The 18,894-nt window shown below is 34.2% G+C and overlaps 1 protein-coding gene across 1 annotated transcript; it reads right to left on the minus strand.

Moving 5' to 3' along the window:
- Positions 1–7,182: 7,182 nt before the first annotated feature.
- On the minus strand, positions 7,183–17,990 carry LOC149415141 (uncharacterized). The gene is made up of 4 exons (XM_089643014.1): positions 17,736–17,990; positions 13,472–13,627; positions 13,236–13,376; positions 7,183–7,187 (listed from the first exon to the last, which is right to left on the minus strand). Exons 1-4 carry the CDS (start codon positions 17,869–17,871, stop codon positions 7,183–7,185), a joined length of 438 nt encoding a protein of 145 aa, XP_089499140.1. The 5' UTR covers positions 17,872–17,990.
- Between the last annotated feature and the right edge of the window lie 904 nt (positions 17,991–18,894).

Here is an 18,894-nt window from a genome sequence, read left to right on the forward strand (position 1 = left end):
ACAGTCGAAACATGAAAACGGTTTTTCTCCACTGTGAGTAATCATGTGTACCCTCAAAGATCCCTTTCGAGAACACGAATAATTGCATTCGGGACAAGAAAAAGGTTTTTTTCCACTATGAGTCAGAATGTGTTGTATCAAATTACTCTTTACATAACATGAATAATTACAGACAGAGCATGAAAAAGGTTTTTCGCCACTGTGAGTCTTCATGTGAACCGTCAAAGATCCCTTTTGAGAACATGTATAGTTGCAGTTGGAACATGAAAAAGGTTTTTGTCCACTATGAGTCAGCATATGTCGCGTCAAATTAGTCTTTACAGAACATGAATAATTACAGTCATTGCATGAAAAGGGTTTTTCTCCACTATGAGTCAGAATGTGTTGTATCAAATTACTCTTTACAGAACATGAATAATTACAGACAGAGCATGAAAAAGGCTTTTCGCCACTGTGAGTCTTCATGTGAACCGTCAAAGATCCCTTTTGAGAACATGTATAGTTGCAGTTGGAACATGAAAAAGGTTTTTGTCCACTATGAGTCAGCATATGTCGCGTCAAATTAGTCTTTACAGAACATGAATAATTACAGTCATTGCATGAAAAGGGTTTTTCTCCAATATGAGTCATCATGTGTCGCTTCAAAGATCCCTTTTTATAACATGAATAACTGCATTCGGGACATAAAAACGGTTTTTTTCCACTATGAGTCATCACGTGTAACGTCAAAGATCCCTTTCGAGAACATGAATAACTGCATTCGGGACATGAAAAAGGTTTTTCTCCACTGTGAGTCATCATGTGTACAGTCAAATGTCCTTTTCGAGAACATGAATAACTGCAATGGGCACATGAAAAGGGTTTTTCTCCAGTGTGGGTGCGCAAGTGACGTCCTAAGTTTGACTTGAAAAAGCAGGAGTAGTTGCAACGAGAACAGAAGAATCGTTTTTTTATGGGTTGCATCTTCAGATCTGTCAATAAGTCAGAAAAAGATTTAAAATACAAGGTGTTAAGTCTAACCACAGTTAAATCATACAACGTTAAAATAAAATAAAAACATGAATTCTTCACTCCAACAGAGAAAGTCGATTTTACCTGCTGTCTGGGTAATTCCATCAAAGTGATCTCGGCATTCCTTTTTAATATCCGACAGGTCAATGTCAATTTCCATATAAGGAATTCCCCCACCATATTCTTCTTGTTGTCCTGGTTTCGCCTTGTCTGAAACAGTTTTCACATTAATGCTACATGTGAAGACAAAAGAGCAACATGAATGTGAAATTTATATAATAATTTAACGCGGGGCTTTGAAAAAAATATGGGTCGTCAAATTTTAACATGAGAATTAATTTTAAACATGAGAAAGAAATAGTGAAAAAAATTACAAGATACAAAAAATACAGAAATTAAATAAAAATACAAGAAACAAAAATATGGTATTTTAAATAAGAAAGTTAAATCAGACATTTTGACTCTGTCTTCTAATGTATGAATTTTTTGGGGTAAATAGTAATTTATAGGAAATGATAATTTTTGTATTCAAGCGAGATACTTCAACATAAACATATGAACGGAATATATTTGTTTGTATTCGCTCGTTAAAATTACAGTCCATGTAAGCACCAATAGTCGGTATGCATAGGTAGTGTTTAACAATGATTTTCATTAGTATTTTTTGTAAAGCGTGATATCATCAGCAAAGAGCAATACCTCGACATCGTATAAACAATTTGTTATATCGTTGATGAAAATAAGGAATAAAACCAGACCAAGGTAAGTCTATAAGCCTTGCTAGAATAATGCGATGTCAAAGCGCATGAATAGTCGCAGCAAATAAAATAAAATACCTCCGCTGCTCATCTCACTAGGGAATTCCTGCATCGAGATGAGCAGCTTTAAAATTATATTTAATCAAATAAGTTAAGTACATAATACAAACATAGATGGATTACATCGATTCAGAAATTACTTTCTTAGTAGGATAGGAGTTGTTTTATAGTATTTGTCCAATATTTTTGAAAACGTATTGAGTAGGCTTATTGGTAAATAGTTGTTAATGTCATTTTTATAATATTGGTTAAACAATAGCTTGTGTGAGAGCTGTGGGGAAAACGCTTTCAGTTAAAGACAGATTGACTAGGTTTGTTAGAGGAACGATAAGTACTTTAAAGAGATATTTCATTGCATTGGTTGTGATTAAGTCCTCCAAAGATACATTTTATTTTAGAGAAGAAATACTGGTTGCGCCAATGCGCAATAGAAGTTAATTTATACATACATCTCATGCACACATACCTGCGACCACTGTACTGAGATAGTATTGTTGTCCTTTGTCCTACCTTCCTTTCCATTCCTGCTAATTTATGTGCCCTTTGGTAATCAATCAGTATGTTGCAATAACCCGAACCGCTCACAATAAAACCGCATCCGCGAGATTTCATCTCCCTTATCTTATTGCCTAATTATTCGCACCGTATATCGTGCAAGCCGCTCCGTGTTAAGTGACATTGTTGTGAAGAGAAAAGACGGGAAGAAACAAGTGCCCTTTCCTAATGGTGAGTCCTTCCTTTATCCGTACAACAAATATTGTCTTATGTGCAGTGGTCATTGCTCAATCATCCAAGGTCCTTCGACAATCATTTCTTACACTTTCATAAAAACAACTACATAATTTCACACACCAAATACTGTTTTCGATTTGTAATTTCTTTAAGTCAAGCTTCTTTCCCTGCTCAGAATGTTTCATCACATTGCATACCTTGCTTTGCTAAATTAGTCCATACATTTATTAAAAAAGCATTAAAGATTCAAGAAATTGGTCAGGATTATCAGCGTATGCCCTGGGGAGATTGTTTATATTCAGCTCGTCAATTGTTGTAACGTTGGTATATTTAGAACTGGTTATTTCATTACAAAGATAATTTAAACAACTGCTTAAATGGGCACATGATGTAGGACTAATTGTGAATGTTTCAAAAAACAATTGTACGTATAAAAAGTGTTTCTAAGAAAATATCTTCCGTAATAAAAACCGTGTGTTTTCCGGAATTTGGAAGAGAGACTTTAAGTTAATTTCAGATATATGAAGGACCCCAGATGTCCACTTCAAGACCGATCCTTTAAGAAGGATAAAATGTTAACTCTTGAGCACCTTCAGTACGGCGTTTTGTTGTATGTAACCAATGGAATAATGCTTCATTGTATCAATATTGTGTTTTCAGTGCACTGTAATTAATTTAACTATAATTATATCACAACTAAGGTAAGGTTAAATCATGAGATTTGTAAGAATAAATAAAAAGATTGCTGTAGTACTTTCCGAATCCTGCAAACATTCCTTCTTTACATCTGGGAGGTCGAAATCCATATCCGTATACGGCATTTCACCTCCATTGTCTTCCCGGGGCACTGGTTCCGTCTTGATGTAAACACTCTCTGGATTAAGTAGATTCATGGCTCTGTTGTGCACAAAACATTTATCTGAAACTTCCTAAAACAGAACGTTGTTTTAACGGAACTCCAATTTCTATGAGCTGCGAATATTGTTCTTAGGTTTTAATATTGTGCCAAGCAATGGATTTTACTGTAAAAATATTTTCAAATAAGGATATACTAGTGACATTGACGATAAGACGATTGAAATCGGTGGAGAGAATCGTCGTCGATCGTTGGAATACAGTAATCTAACGCTGGACTTCCACTATATCTCTACATAAAACGGCAAAGCCGTGTATCATGAATATGCTTTTGATAAAATGTCGTGGAATATTTTAGAATTAGTTACAATTTCAATCAATGCCTTTGTAAATCAATTATCAAAAAGGTAGACTTCAAATTGATAGTTCAAACGTTCCTCAAATAAAACGTCATATGGCGTCAAAAGTTGAGCTAGATCGCACCAACATTTTGAACCGCCGACAGAATTATTGTTATTCCGACAACGGTGTATTAATAATTCGGTCGGCGGTTTTGCCTACACACCATCCGGGTTCAGTAAGTCAGATTGTGTCACGCGCCTGGCATTGCGCGTATATACAACCAGTGTTCCTGTAGGAAATAGAAAACCAGCTGAAAACGGCGGTTCACGTGTTCACACAAGTTCAGGTTCACATGTGAACCGCGTCAATAGAAACATCGCAGATGTGCATTTGCAGAAAATATCAGCATTAGAACTTACCAATGACTAACACAAGGGATGATAACTGTTTTCGTGCGTTAGGAACTGTTTTCCTAAAGAATATTATATAGAATTAGAGTTTAAAAGCGGGATGCAACGATTGGCAACGACAAAAGCATGCGTCAGTGATAATTTTTAGGTTATACTCATAAATAAACAACTCACTAGATTGATATCTTCGCGCTTTTTGTATGGAAAACGTTTGTACACTACTTAACCACAAATATAGCTGACGGAGCGGTGATGATGGACAAGGTAGAAAATCTCAAGGCTATTCAAAAAAAAGGTGCGACCATACAATATAATTTTTTTTTTTTTTTATACATACATGGTTACATAAAATATTGAAAAATGTATAAAAAATATTGAAATAAATGTACATGATTAAAAAAAATCCCACGAAGGCGAAGCCTGAGTTTGGGTATTATAAGTATTTTTATCTTATTTCTATGGTTTAAGTGGAGATACAATATTAAATATAAATTTAAGTTATTTTAAAAGAGTTACTGTAGAGATGAAATACAAGAAACTAAATCATGTAACATGTAAAAGTTTTAAAATAACACAAAAAATAAGGTAAATACTAGTTTTGAAGACATCTTAAAAAGTGAATTGGCAGACAAAGCAATACAAACAATAAAATATATCCGCTGTTTTGTATGTATGTGAAATAATAAAAAATAATGTATACATGGATATAAATGTTACAGATAGCTTTGCTAAAACTTATAAGAAAAAAATATCTAGTTCAGTGTTTTTTAGCCAAGATTTGATGTACTTTTTAAAAGATTGAAGGTTTACACACGTGTCCCTTTTAAAGGTTGTACATAAAGAATTATACATTTTTGGAGCAATAAAACTAATATGCCTTTGGGCCAACCTGGTTTTGCAGTGAGGCACAGCATATTCACAAGTGCCATGTAATTGCATTCAGCAATTCATTATATGGCCCCAAAAACTATTTTAAAAACTAAAATGTCATTGAAGCAGAAAAATATCGAAATGTTTCCTGACGGCAAGGTTCATCTGACTAAGAAAATGAATTTTTACAGCATATTTTCTCAAGATGAAACTTTATTATGACAAGAAAATCTCAAAATGGCTTGAATTTTTTTTATTAAAGGAACAAGAAATTTGAATAAATGAAAAAAAAAAGAACACTAAAGAAAATTTGCAAAACATGATTGTGCGATAATACGACAGATGAATTTTGAATAGAAATTTGAATATCACCAAAACAATAAGATAAAACAGGATACCTAATCACTTATCAAATAGCAGTTTAAAATTCACTTCATGGGTTTTTCGCCGGTAGTTGGGCTTCGGCCAGTTCAATTTATACTAACAACAGTTACATTTAATATGTAGATATTAGGTCAATGGGTAGATATATAATAGTTAGACATTCTGTTGTAGTCAGAGCGAGGACAGTGAGAGGAACACCCTTCACCCTGTGCATTAGATATGAATTATCAATCTGACGGACCGCCCTCTACTGCACTGAATCAAGTAGGTTTATCAATTTTTGTGGAGCTCCAGCCCTGAGATGGATCCCAAATTCGATTGTAAGGCGTACTTGAGATTTGTACAGAGTTAACTGCTGGATTCTTTTAACCCTAGAAGCCTTATCTACGCCTGCGAGGAGTACACACAATCGTAAATTCTATTTCTCTTTCTAACGGTTGAAGTTAGCTCCTCGTGCTCTTTAACCAACCCAGTGGCCGACAGGAGCTCGCCGATGGTACCTGTATCACTAAGGTTAATCCAGCCATTTGTGAGTTTTTGAGGTATAGTACGCCTGCGAGACGTATGTTTAGGCTTTGTGTAACTTTTTAACTAAGATTATGTGTTTTTACTTTCGTTAATTTTTCGTCCATTTTATGTTTATTTTGGCATTGTTTCAGATACCAATATGTCATGGTCTAATATATTAAACAGTAACGATATTTTGAAAATCTTAGACCAAGAAGATAGTCTTTCTCTGGGAGAATCAGCTCCTGAAGTCGAGGACAGCCAGTTTGGACGACATTCAAAGCAAAGATGAGAATAACTATGTAACTGAAGAGGCTTTCCCTTTACAAGAATCTGCTCCCACTGAAGAAGCGGACTCAAAATTTCAAAAGCTGACCTAGCATCTTATTCTGCTCATGCTTCGCAATCTGCCAAGTCAGGGCGAATTTATCGTGTTCCTGGAAATACTCTTCACGGTAAGAATGGACGCGGGATGTTTGGTCAACAAATAAGGGTCAATCATCTCACAGAACTTCAGCTATGAATAAAGTCCGCACCTCTCGAGGACCAACTCAAATAAAAATTAAATCTAGTGGGCATTATTCGATCAAATAAGCGAGAAATGCACGAAAAATTGAAGAACTCGAGATCTCGACCTGTTGGCAGTTCTACGTTTTGTTTTGATGGCCCTCTGACACTTCTATCGTACAAGCCAAAACCTGCAAATATGGTTTACCTTTTATCTTGTTGTGATGAAAATGCAATAATTAATAATTCAAGTGGCAAACCAGACATGATTCATTTCTAGAACCAAACAAAAGGAGGAGTAGATTCATTTGATCAAATGTCCGCCTCAATGTCGTGCAGCCGCAAAACTAATAGATAGTCAATGGCTGTTTCTATGGCATTTCTTTCGTTAATTCTGCGGTAATTTATGGCCACAGCATGATCAAATAAACTCTCAAACAAAAGAGAATTCATTATACAACTCAGCACAGATTCGGTCAAGCCTTGGATTCAGACTTGAAGCTCCGACTTAAAAATATAAGCCAAATTTTCGCAAAAACTACTGATTCAGGTAATAAACTTCCGGCAGGAGAACCAGAGCCCAAAAAACGTAAATACTGCGCTTTTTGCTGCTAAAAAAAAAGAGAATGTCAAAATTAGTGTGCTATAAGTGCAAAAAGTCAGTATTTTCTGAGCACAAAGTTGATGTCTGTGTAGATTGCTCTAAAATTATAGCTAGTAATTAAAAGCATGATTACTTTTAATGTTTACCCTAAGAACAAGAAATTAATCTTAAAAAATATATGATTGTTTAAAAAAAACATATGTTCAAGTTGATTTTTAAGAAGACGATTTTTTTGTTTGAACATAAGCATAATTTTTTGATTCGTTGTAATAAATACCTGTGATAGTAGTTTTCATTGATAAAACTTTGTTTTATTATTAGTTTACATTCCAACCGTAGCTTTCCATCGAAAAATAGGTCACAAGTAAGTATATTTTGGCCTACTGGCTGTCATTTACATGTGCACGCCTCTGAGACGTATGTTAAGGCTTTGTGTACCTATAAAATAGATTAGGCTTCTAGGGTTAAGAATCTTCTAGCCCTGTACACGTAAGTATTCATTTTCACAAAAGTTTGTCTTACTTTAGACTCATTCAGAGAACAGCTTGCTCAAAACTGGCGGATTCTCGATCTAAGGTCTGACTTAACACAAGGGAGTCTGCAAGAATTCCGAAATCGCGTAATTCTAAAATATGAGTACAATATTCTGTCTGCCATATAAAAGCGTACATCTAAATAAATTACATGATATTAAGGCGATGCCATATGTAGTAATGCAAAATCATGTGTTTTTGGTTTGAAAATTTGGTAGCCTAGAAATGTTTCTGTTTTTGTTTTTGATGGTGTAATTAAATACTGCGAGTAGAAATACATCTTGGCCTTTGAAATAATTGAGAACTTTTTAGAAAAGTCTTTTTATAAGCCCAGAAAAAATTAATGTATAAGGCCTATGAAAACTGCTTTAAAGTTGAAAATCTCCTACTTACGAACCCATTTTCGGTTAAGATTTTATTGTATAATGTGGCAAATTAAGTTTTTTTATAAAATGATAAAAAAATATATATTTATGGCTGAACATCCACAAAATAAAATAAAGGGCACTTTATGGCCATGTTTTTTTCTTGCATAAATGAAAACAGGCGGATGGTGTTAAGCGGAATTTAAACCTTATCGCCATCTACGTAGGGGCTATTTTTGATAGCGGCTCAATTTAAAATATCACACGACGTAGTGCATCGCCTTAAGTTGAAAATAAAATAAAACATTTTTACTTATTTTTACTCGGGAAATATTTTCAATTTGTATTGATATTTCAGGCGACTAATTATTGCTTGTAATTATTTGTTGTCTTTGATGCTATGCATAAAACCTTGTCTTATAAACATTAGTTTATCATTTAAAAATAATAAAATAAAACATATTTAGCACTTGTACTACGGTGGTTTGAGGGAAATTTACATGGCGCGCCTTGCCACTGGGCGACAGCCTGGACAATAGTGTTTTCCGGTGGCGCTGACTCATCCCGGCTACTCTGTGGCGCATGAAAACCCATGCACCCTTCCCTAAGCGAACATATCTGAAGCGCTGTATCGCCAAGGGAGGCCGGACAGCGCCCTGTATGCGTAGTTATAATGTAATAGGAGTGTATTCAAAACGCCTTGTGTATGCCTTGTCCATAGTTCGCTAGTGTAAAAACTCTTGTCGTATGTTTGGAATAGTTGCTTCTTCACCGAACGACTGCACTTGTTGAACTCCTGGCGAGCACGTTGGCTCGCACGCTCAGTACTCTTCTTTGGAGTACTATATCATTTATATGATTTAGGTCATCAGTGACAACATGCCCCAAATAATTTATTTCTTTGCAGATTTTGAGATTGGCTTTGCCGAGACACATGGGTGGAATGACAGCCGGACCCGTTTATGCTTTAAATATCAACAGTGATGATTTTTTAGCATAGTTATATATGGATATAGTTTTAAAAATGCTAATAACTTTAACACTTTACTATACGAAGTTGCATGTCATTATCATTCCAGTATACTTTGCATACGTACGAATCCATTTAGAGTTTGCGTCGACTATGTGGTATCAGTTTATTCATTACTTATATACAAACAAAATTGAATGGATTCCGAAAAAATCATTAAATAAATTTCTTACAAATTGCACAATCGATTTTATAATTATCTTTAAGCAACTAATAAAAATACTCAAAAATGGCTTATTGAGTGAAGGTTAACAATTTGCAGGTGCAATTTTACAATATGACTTAAACATTACTATATAGCAAAAAAACATTACTGATTGTACTGAATTATTAAATAGAATTTATTTCAAAGTACTTACGCGGCATGCACGTCCGTGCATTCAATTTTAATGAAAAACGCTGTAAAATAAATTCGAATCAAAATGCTTGCCTTGTAATATTGTGTTCAACATAATGCCTTGGAGACATTATTGCGCTATATTACATGCACATATATTATGGGCGAAGAATGTACGTATTATATGTTGGGCTGACACACTACGCTATAATCTTCCTCAGGAGAGGGGGTCAGATCTATTGTGGGACTGCCGCGGATTATCATTTATTTGTATGGGAGCTGTTACTTTGACAGATGAAAGGTGCGAAAAGACGGAACTCCGTAAATTGTTCTGACCCATTCTCATGACGTAGGTAAGAGAGGTGATCGCATAGTTTTCAAATATAGCCTGGCTAGCCGATCACAGTACACACGCATATCGTCGCCTAGTATGGATTTCTTCCTTGTGACTTTAACTGTGACGGCATAATATGGAAAAAAAAAATTTAAATTTGTGAGAAAGGAATATGAATTAAAAAATGTACACAAAACAAAAGATTATATAAAACGAAAAATTTACAAAAAAAAAACATTTATAGCCATGGAGAGAGGTTTTAGATATAAATCAAATCATAATAGAGATATAAACAATAGAGACACACACATTATTCACAAACCATCAGAGAAATCTTATTTTATGGACCTCTTGTATTTGGTAAGTTCGCAACTGATAATATGTTAAATCAATTACACGTGGTCTCAACTTGAATTAAACATATCTAAGGAACTTCCTTTGTACACTATCCAAGCACTTATTTCACACCAGCTTGCCTGTCTGTCTATCTATGTTTATCTGAAGGATAAGTGCATCATTTGAATATTTTATAATCTTGAAAAGCTTTAGGTCATTTGCAAATAGAATGAATTTAACATTATAGAAACACAAAGAAAAAATATTTATAAATATAATTAAAAGAAGTGGACCTAAATGAAGGCCTTGAGGCACTCCTAATGTTACTTTAAATTTAAACTAAACTTTATTATTCAATTCTACCAAAAGTTCGTAGTTACCAATGGAATGATATACCTATACCAAGACGTTTATTTAGTTATTCACGCCTTGAAGGTTTTTTACATGCGTACTTGTTATAGGTAAGTTTTCAGGAATACAATAATGAGTGTATAGTAAGTAACATAATACAGTGAGTATGAACGATATAATCAGGTACAATCAGTGGCGGCTTGTACTCGCTAAAATGGGTACTGCGCTAAAAATATTGCCATTTTATCCTTATGTCAGGACAGGTAAATCTTCAGCGGTGAAAGATACTAGAAATTAGCAGTTTTGAAGCTTGTAGCTACCTACTGGAATTATCGGTATGCAAACTGTAAACTAAAGTGGCACCATCTCACCATAGAGTTTAAAAGGCATTGGCGAACGCCGTTCATGTTTCGGAGAAATTTCAATACTATGGTCGACATCCACGCTCTGCGTCTTCATATAATTGATGTTCCCGGGTGACGTTTCTCCATGAGCGATATGGAATTCGCTCGCACCACGTGACTTAGGACACGTGATACAAAAATCTAAAATTCGAGCCTGTTGAATTTAACTTGATACTTTTACATTATTAATTTTATAACTCTTACTTGCTTATCGGTTGATATTTTAGACTGAAATTTCATGAGTTCGTTGCTCGAAGTGCCAGCCGCCACTGGGTACAATACTATTACAATAATGGTTGTCATAGAGAGTTCTGTTGAACAAAGGAATTCAATAATTGTATATAATATTTATTATTCATGTTTTTTTTAATTACAAATTTCGCAATCCCACAAAGCCACCAAATACAAGTGACTCGACAAATAACATAATACCAAAATCCGAACTGTCTAACTTCAAACGTATAAAACTGTAGATAACTCATGGTTTAATTGGTACCACATAAGCAAGCTCTAACTCCTCTTCAACCAAATAACAAAAAATTACTTAATTATGATTTTAAAGCATATAAAAACAAACTTTCATATATTATACAACATACAAAAGAAATTTATGAAAAACAGAGTTGGATCAGGCTGAAAATGGCAGTAAAAGAGTATGGACTTATAAATGAAATAAATTACATGAAAAAATACAAGAATAACGAAATCAGTGTTATTATTCATAACCCGGAAACATGTCGTAAATTAAGATAAGGTAATGCTCACTATTTTGATTAATCTTTATAACGAATTGGTTTACATTATGAATACAAAAAAATATACTTTAGATAAATTGAAGGTTTTCCTATCGTTTCACTTGAGTAGAATACAAATAAATAATAAATTAAAAACATATATGAGAAAATAGTAAAAATTATTTTTTCAATAGAAATGTATGAACGCGTAAAGGAAAGAACTTAAAAAACATCAGTATTATAGCAAATATTATCTGTGACAGTTTCATTTGATTAACTTTTTCGCTTTCTTATAAAATTATTTACAAAATAAATAAAAACCAGTTTTGTGCTTGAAATTGAACGTTTCTAGACTCCGTTTGCCAAGCGATTTCAATGCCTATTACCTAGGTATACCAAGAATATACACATTTTTGGCTTGTAGCTTCCTCTTAAAAGCTGCAAATATATTTAACACCTTCGTTGCAAATAAAGGGGAAAATATTGTCAATCCCATACATATATACTGACCCAAATGCAGCAAAAATTATCATGAATTTCAGCTAAATTTGAAAAATTATCTTAGACAACTAAAGAATAAGTTGTTTAAAATTATTCAAATTTCAAAGTTAATTTTCAAGGTCTGTGAAAGTTTTATTTAAGTTCTGCTATTTTTCACTTCTGCCAAGTAACTGGCCCATAATGATATAGTGACAGAAATTGAATAGGAAGTTCACTGAACTTGTACATTAACGTTGAAATCTGATGAATTGTTCAAATTCTATGAAACAACCCGTCCTAACAGTCCACATATCTGTTATTATTTTTTTTTAATTTGAAAATCTATTATTGATATCTGTTTTTCTAAATCTTCTTGTTTGCTTAATTTAGAAAGTAAAACCTTTGGGGAAAGGAATAAAAATAAGAGAGAGGGCAATTAAGTGGGAACCGGATTGTTGGAATAACCACAAAAGCGTTTCAATATTAAGCAATCTGAATAACATTGTTTCAGTTAGACTTTGCGATATACTTTGATACATTAAAAGGTTTGGTTTCAACCGCATTACGTAAAATATTTTTTTTTACATTGAGTCGGCATGTAAAATATTTAAACTTCCCTATCGTCAGCATGAATTAGGTTTTACTCTAGTATGGGTGCGTAGGTGCCGATTTAAATGTGATTTGTCTGAACAGCAGTAGTTACAATGGGGACATGCGTGAGGTTTTTCTCCAGTATGGGTGCGTAAGTGACTTTTTAAACGTGATTTTTCTGAGCCAGAGTATTGACAATGGGGACATGAATGAGGTTTTTCTCCAGAATGGATAAGAATGTGACTTTTTAAATGAACCTTTTGAGAACATGAATAGCCGCAGTAGGAACATGAATAAGGTTTTAAACCAGTATGGGTGCGTAAGTGCACTGTTAAACGTGATTTTTCTGAGCAGGAGTAGTTACAATAGGAACACGAATAAGGTTTTTCTCCAGTATGTGTGCGTAAGTGCACTGTTAATTCTGATCCTTGTGAGCAGGTGTAGGTACAATGGGAACATGAAAAAGGTTTTTCTCCAGTATGTGTGCGTAAGTGCACTGTTAATGTTGACTTGCGTGAGCAAAAGTAGTTACAATAGGAACAAGAATGAGGTTTTTCTCCAGTATGTGTGCGTAAGTGCACTGTTAAATCTGATCCGTGTGAGCAGGTGTAGGTACAATGAGAACATGAAAAAGGTTTTTCTCCAGTATGTGTACGTAAGTGCACTGTTAATGATGACTTGCGTGAGCAAGAGTAGTTACAATATGAACAAGAATGAGGTTTTTCTCCGGTATGGGTGCGTAAGTGCATTGTTAAACGAAATTTATCCGAGCAGGAGTAGTTGCAATGGGGACACGAATGAGGCTTTTCTTCAGGATGCGTTTTCAAGTCCGTTATCAAGTCTGAAAAATATGGCGGTAAAGCTCAATAAGTAGGTATCTTTAATGAAAATAGAATATTACGAAAACGAATTCAGACAAACAAAAATCGATTTTACCTGCAGCAGTCTCGGTAATACTCTCAGAGTGCTCTAAACATTCCCTTTTAACATCTGGGAGGTCTATGTCAATTTTCGTAAAATGAATTCCCCCTCCATCTTCTTCCCGGTGTCCTGGTTCTGCCTTGATATGAACACTCTCCACGTCAATGCTATCTGGAACAATAAAACAACAATACATTGATAGTATGTGTAAAGACATGCTAGTATTACAATTCGTCTTTTATCGGTGCAATTTATATGATTATTGTTTGTATTTATAGAAGGATTGAATTAATTGTTTTAAAAAGCTCCTGCTGATAAGCTACTTGAAGTAAGTTAAAAAAAATTTACATGAGTGACCAGATGGGTATTTTGTTAGTAAATTGGAACAATATTTATATATTTATACCGATTTCACTTCTCTCGAATATATAAAAAATATATGAAAAAATTGTAAAAAAACAAATTTGGACATTCTTAGAAGAAAATAAAATAATTAATTATAACCAATTCGGATAAAAAAAAATACAAGTACTCACGACGCGATAGCAAAAATAACCAACTATTTATATATGGCCCTAGATTCCGATAAAAAATGTCTTGCCATATTTATAGACCTCAAAAAAGCTTTCGACAGCATATCACATAAAAAATTAATAAGTAAATTAAAATCAGTAGGGATTAGTGAAAAGTCTTAGCATGGATAACTAGTTATTTATATAAAAGACCTCAACAAGTAAAATTACTCAATCAAGTCAGCGATTCAAAATATAGCGACTTTTCAATACTCCAAGGCACGGTTTTGGGACCATTGTTATTTATTATATATGTCAATGATATATTCAATATTTGCAAATATGGAGACATTGTCTCTTACGCTGACGATTCAGTCCTACTACTAAAAGCAAACACCTGGTCAGAATAAAATAACATGGCAAATACAGATATCAATGAACTAAAATTATGGTTTGATGAAAACCTGTTGACTTTAAATTCTAAAAAAACCTTATTATTTACCATTTTTCATTAAAAAACAAGAAGCACCTAGAGAAATAAACATAATTATCCACTCTGTAAAAAATACAGAAAACCACAAATGCAATATGTTATGCACAAAAATAGAAAGCAAGACCGATATAAAGTATCTAGGCATAACAATAGACCAGCGTTTAAAATGGTCCCCACATATAAATATTCTGAACAACAGAATAAGAAAACTAACATATATATTTAGATGTTAAAGAGATATTTTAAACGAAAAATTACTTAGAACCACATACTTCGCTTTCTGTCAATCAATTATACAATACGGCATTATAGGCTGGGGCGGTACATATAAAAATCAAACTCAAACAATTTACATATCACAAAAACTAATAATAAAAACCATATTTAAAAAACCCTATTCATATTCGTCCGAACTTTTATTCAAACAATTTATGGTCAGAAAATTAAGTGCATTATACTTCTACCATGCAACATTACAAATTTATAAAAAACTATTGTTCAGGATCTCAACTTCACTCTCCTGACAGAGGAATCCGGCGTGGTAACACCAGATTCCAAAGGGAAGTGTGACTGGAGTAACTCTTCAATAATAACTCCAGCTCTTGAATATTGGTCTTTATTTAAACAATAAAAAAGACCCGTAAGGCAGCTCATGTACGGTGAGCCCAATATTGCTATCTCTCTCCGCGGTTTTATAAACCACATGTAAGTGAAAACCTGGCAGCTCTGCCGTTTTGCCAAAAACGACCCGCCCAAGACGGATGGTAACAAGAAAAGGAGGATTAAAAATCCGTGGCAATACGAAATTGCCCCGGCAATCGCTGACACAAAATAAATGTTGCCACACCCATTAGGGTGACAAGCACCAATATTAATATTTCAGTACCTGAAATCTTAACAACTATATTCAAAATAAAATTGCACCCTTTAAAAATAACAGAAATCTTAGACAAACATCAATACTTCCTACTCCTAAATGTAAAAAAACAATAGGACAGTTCAACCATGAATATCTCGGAGTTAATTTTTTTAACTCATTACCAGAAAAAATTAGAAACATGAATGCAAATATAAACGAATTCAAAAGCCACCTTAAAAAGTATTCCGAACAGTTGAACCGAATCGTACCAAATATAAACCAATATAACAACACCCCCATACACACAAGCCCTGCTTATTTATGGGGGTACATCAAATACTTATATTATGTAATTAATAACTGTACTATATTGTGTAATTATATTATGTAATTGTTATATTATGTAATTCGTGTATCTTTTTTTACTAATAAAAAAAAAAATATATTTGAAACATAAATAATCATTTATTATTGTTCCCAGGAAGAAATAAAGTAAATGATAAAGACAGCTGCTTTGTCACGCCATTGGCCGTGTTAGCTTCGTTCTGCTTCAGAGACGTACAGCTGTTTTATAAACACAACTTTACATTATATCGACAAATATATGTGATATTTATTTTCTAAGGGGAAAATGGATGTTAAATAGATAAAAAACAAATCACTAAGTTAATTACATAGTTTATTATTTTTATTTATTAATGTTTTTAATCCAACAGGACTGGAAGGGTAGTCCAATCCTAGTCTGCAATATTAAATGATATATAAATACAACTATAAAAATTAAAGGGTGTGATGTATAGTAATAAGGTTGAGTATTTAAGCGATATATGGCGGTAGTCATAAAGCTTACTCCAAAGTCCGTCAGATGTCCCTAGAGTGTAACGGGTACTTGTGAGGTTATAGTAACAGGGAAAAAGCTTCTTGAACGAGAGAATTACCAACCCTCGGGTAATGAACAGAGTAGCTTAATCCAGACCTATTAATTGTAACGTAAATAAAGACAATTATAATAAAGAACCTTTTACTTTTACGAAGAGTTACCAACACCGAAATCTGCATAGTAACGCAGATATAACAAAGAGATAAATACAATTATCATAAAACCTAGCCGCAGTTCACGATGAGTGGGCGAAAACGGTAATAATAAAGTATTTTAATAATAAGGAGAGGAAATTCTAGGAAGGAAAAGGATATGAGGGATGGGTGAGTAGTGACTGACGTATGAATGCATCCCTCGCAATTCGGTGCAAGGCTATGGTTTAAGAGTCTCGCTGGAGGTGTCAAAAGTCTCCTTCATCCAGTCTCTCCTGATCCGGCCCACCACGCAGTCGATGGGTTGACGTATCAGCCGCCAAGACCTAGACAAACCTCACTCCATGAAACCGGGGAACCCCTGCTTACGTAGCAAATAACTTGGGGTGACCTATGACATGTTGGTTATCTAATAAATGGTTCCCGGGGCGGCGTTACCCAAACCCGACTCCCAAATTCGAACCCTTCCCGCGGTAAGTGTGTTAGTAAAATAAAAATACACCAATTAATGCAGACCTATTGTTTTCAATTGGTTCTGGCTTTCACCCTTCAAGGGTGATCTAGGCCATCATTTTAAATTATGGAATGAGTCAAGGTAAATTAATAAATCAATTTTGTTTAAATAGGCAAATTTCAACATTATACGGAAGATTGGAGTCCAATTCAGACTTGAGAAGAGATGAGATGTTGAATGGAGGAGAGGCAATTTTAGACAAGGCTTGATAGAAGAGAAGACATTTGTTTAGAGAGGGACAGCAAAAATATGTGATGTAAAGTTCCCACTTCAAGACCACAGAATGTACAATCTGAGGAGTCAAGAACGTGAATTTTAAAAAGACGAGAAGGAACGAAACAATGTCCAATCCTCATTCGAATAAGTGAGCAAAATTATTTTTGGAGAAATGGGGGAATTCTTGAAACAATCGGATAATCCTTTGTATTGAGGCGATTGAGGTGGTTTTGCACAAAAACGGCGGTGTACAAATCATTCAAATATTTTTAATATTACGAGCAGGCTCCCTTGGATTGACTAGCAACGTGCCAATACTCTGACCAAACATTGCGAGATCTGTCTTTGAGGATGGAAAAATGTCGGATAGAGGAATGTGGTTTAAGAGGGTAACAATAGGGCTGCATTCCTTGGCAAAACAAAACAAAACATCTAACCCTATGAGGCCTTTTCGAGGTCCGAATTGTAGAGTCTCAGACTCCCCTCCCCCCAGATCGTTGCCCAACTAAGGGTAGACAACTCCCCCGTTTGCATACCGCACATAAAGGGGCTCTTTCGTGAGGTCGATGTATGTAAAAAAAACTGCAGTTTTATTTTCGATGGCATTTTACGTCCATATATCAGTTATGTACCAAAAAAATAAAACAAAATACCTGAATTCTTTTCGGTAATGGATTCCAGGATTTCTTTTTTCATAAAAGGATAGTCTATATCGATAGGAGTTAATATCACAGCAACACTTTCTTCCACACTTGTGCCTGGTTCTAACTTGATAGTGGTGGGATCCATGCTTTCACGGAAGGATCTAGTAGTTCACCCTCCTTTGTATGCAGCGGAATTCAACAAGTTTTTTTAGTTGACAAAATGCACAAATTGACGAAAGCAATAAAGCCAAATAACATAACCAACAAAAAGTGACAGGAAGCATACGAAGAAAGCATAGATATACAAGTCGAAATTTTATCCATAGATTATACAAAAAAGAAAATAATTTTGAGCTTACGATGAAATGCAAGTGTTGCCATTCTTAATTATCAACCACTAATTTAATTTTGGTTGTACGAACAGGTACCGAAACTTGAACATTAAAATTATGATATAACTCTAGTTGGAAAGTTCTAGTATTTTTTTTAAAGAAAGACAAACATTTCCGTGTTTTTATTAACGTTTACATGAAATTACATATAACGTGCCAGTTATACAAATAAAAAATTATTATAAGTCATGCAATTAGAGTTGAGGCGGGCAACAACAATTGTGTGTATTGGTGCATATATTTTAAATAAACTTACGACAGCCTTTTGTCTTGCACGCCCATTAATATTGTTGTTGATGAGTCACCGAACCTCGGAAGTGTGCAGTTGTGTTAACATCCAGTGCTCTGTGTTTGACGGCTTGCTGACGGCGCGGCGTACTGATAAGATTTATTTATTGTTACCTTTTCTTATTCATTATTTTTGTTAGTGTCATTGGTTTGCGACGAAGTTGCGTGTATTATTTCTACCATTTTTTATTTCTAAAATAATAATTATTGTTTAATTTTTTTTTTAATTTGTTGAAATGGAAGAGGACGAAAATCGACCTCCGGACCCTGAGTCCATTTCTAATATTGTAGACGACTACGATTCTGATGATACCCAGACTTCTCGCTGCCTTAGTTCTTGTATGTTCAATAGACCATTTAGCAAATTTTTCAGGAGACGTTTTTTTTTTGTTTTAAACGGCAAATTTTAATTCTAAAAAATTCTCGATTTTGGTAATTTCGTTTAATACATATGTGTAACAGGAAATTATTAAAGATCATTTTTCGAA

Source organism: Hesperophylax consimilis, chromosome 19 (genome assembly GCF_061612785.1).
Source record: "Hesperophylax consimilis isolate HC1 chromosome 19, BYU_Hcon_1.0, whole genome shotgun sequence".
In the NCBI taxonomy this organism is placed as follows: Eukaryota; Metazoa; Arthropoda; class Insecta; order Trichoptera; family Limnephilidae; genus Hesperophylax; species Hesperophylax consimilis.

Excerpts from the sequence above, each read along its gene's own strand:
- LOC149415141 (XM_089643014.1), bottom strand. The coding sequence starts at position 17,871 with ATGGATCCCACCACTATCAAGTTAGAACCAGGCACAAGTGTGGAAGAA. Across the intron at positions 13,628-17,735 it reads CATTACCGAAAAGAATTCAG|ATAGCATTGACGTGGAGAGT; the intron begins GTATTTTGTTTT and ends TTATTGTTCCAG. Across the intron at positions 13,377-13,471 it reads TATTACCGAGACTGCTGCAG|ACTTGATAACGGACTTGAAA; the intron begins GTAAAATCGATT and ends CATATTTTTCAG.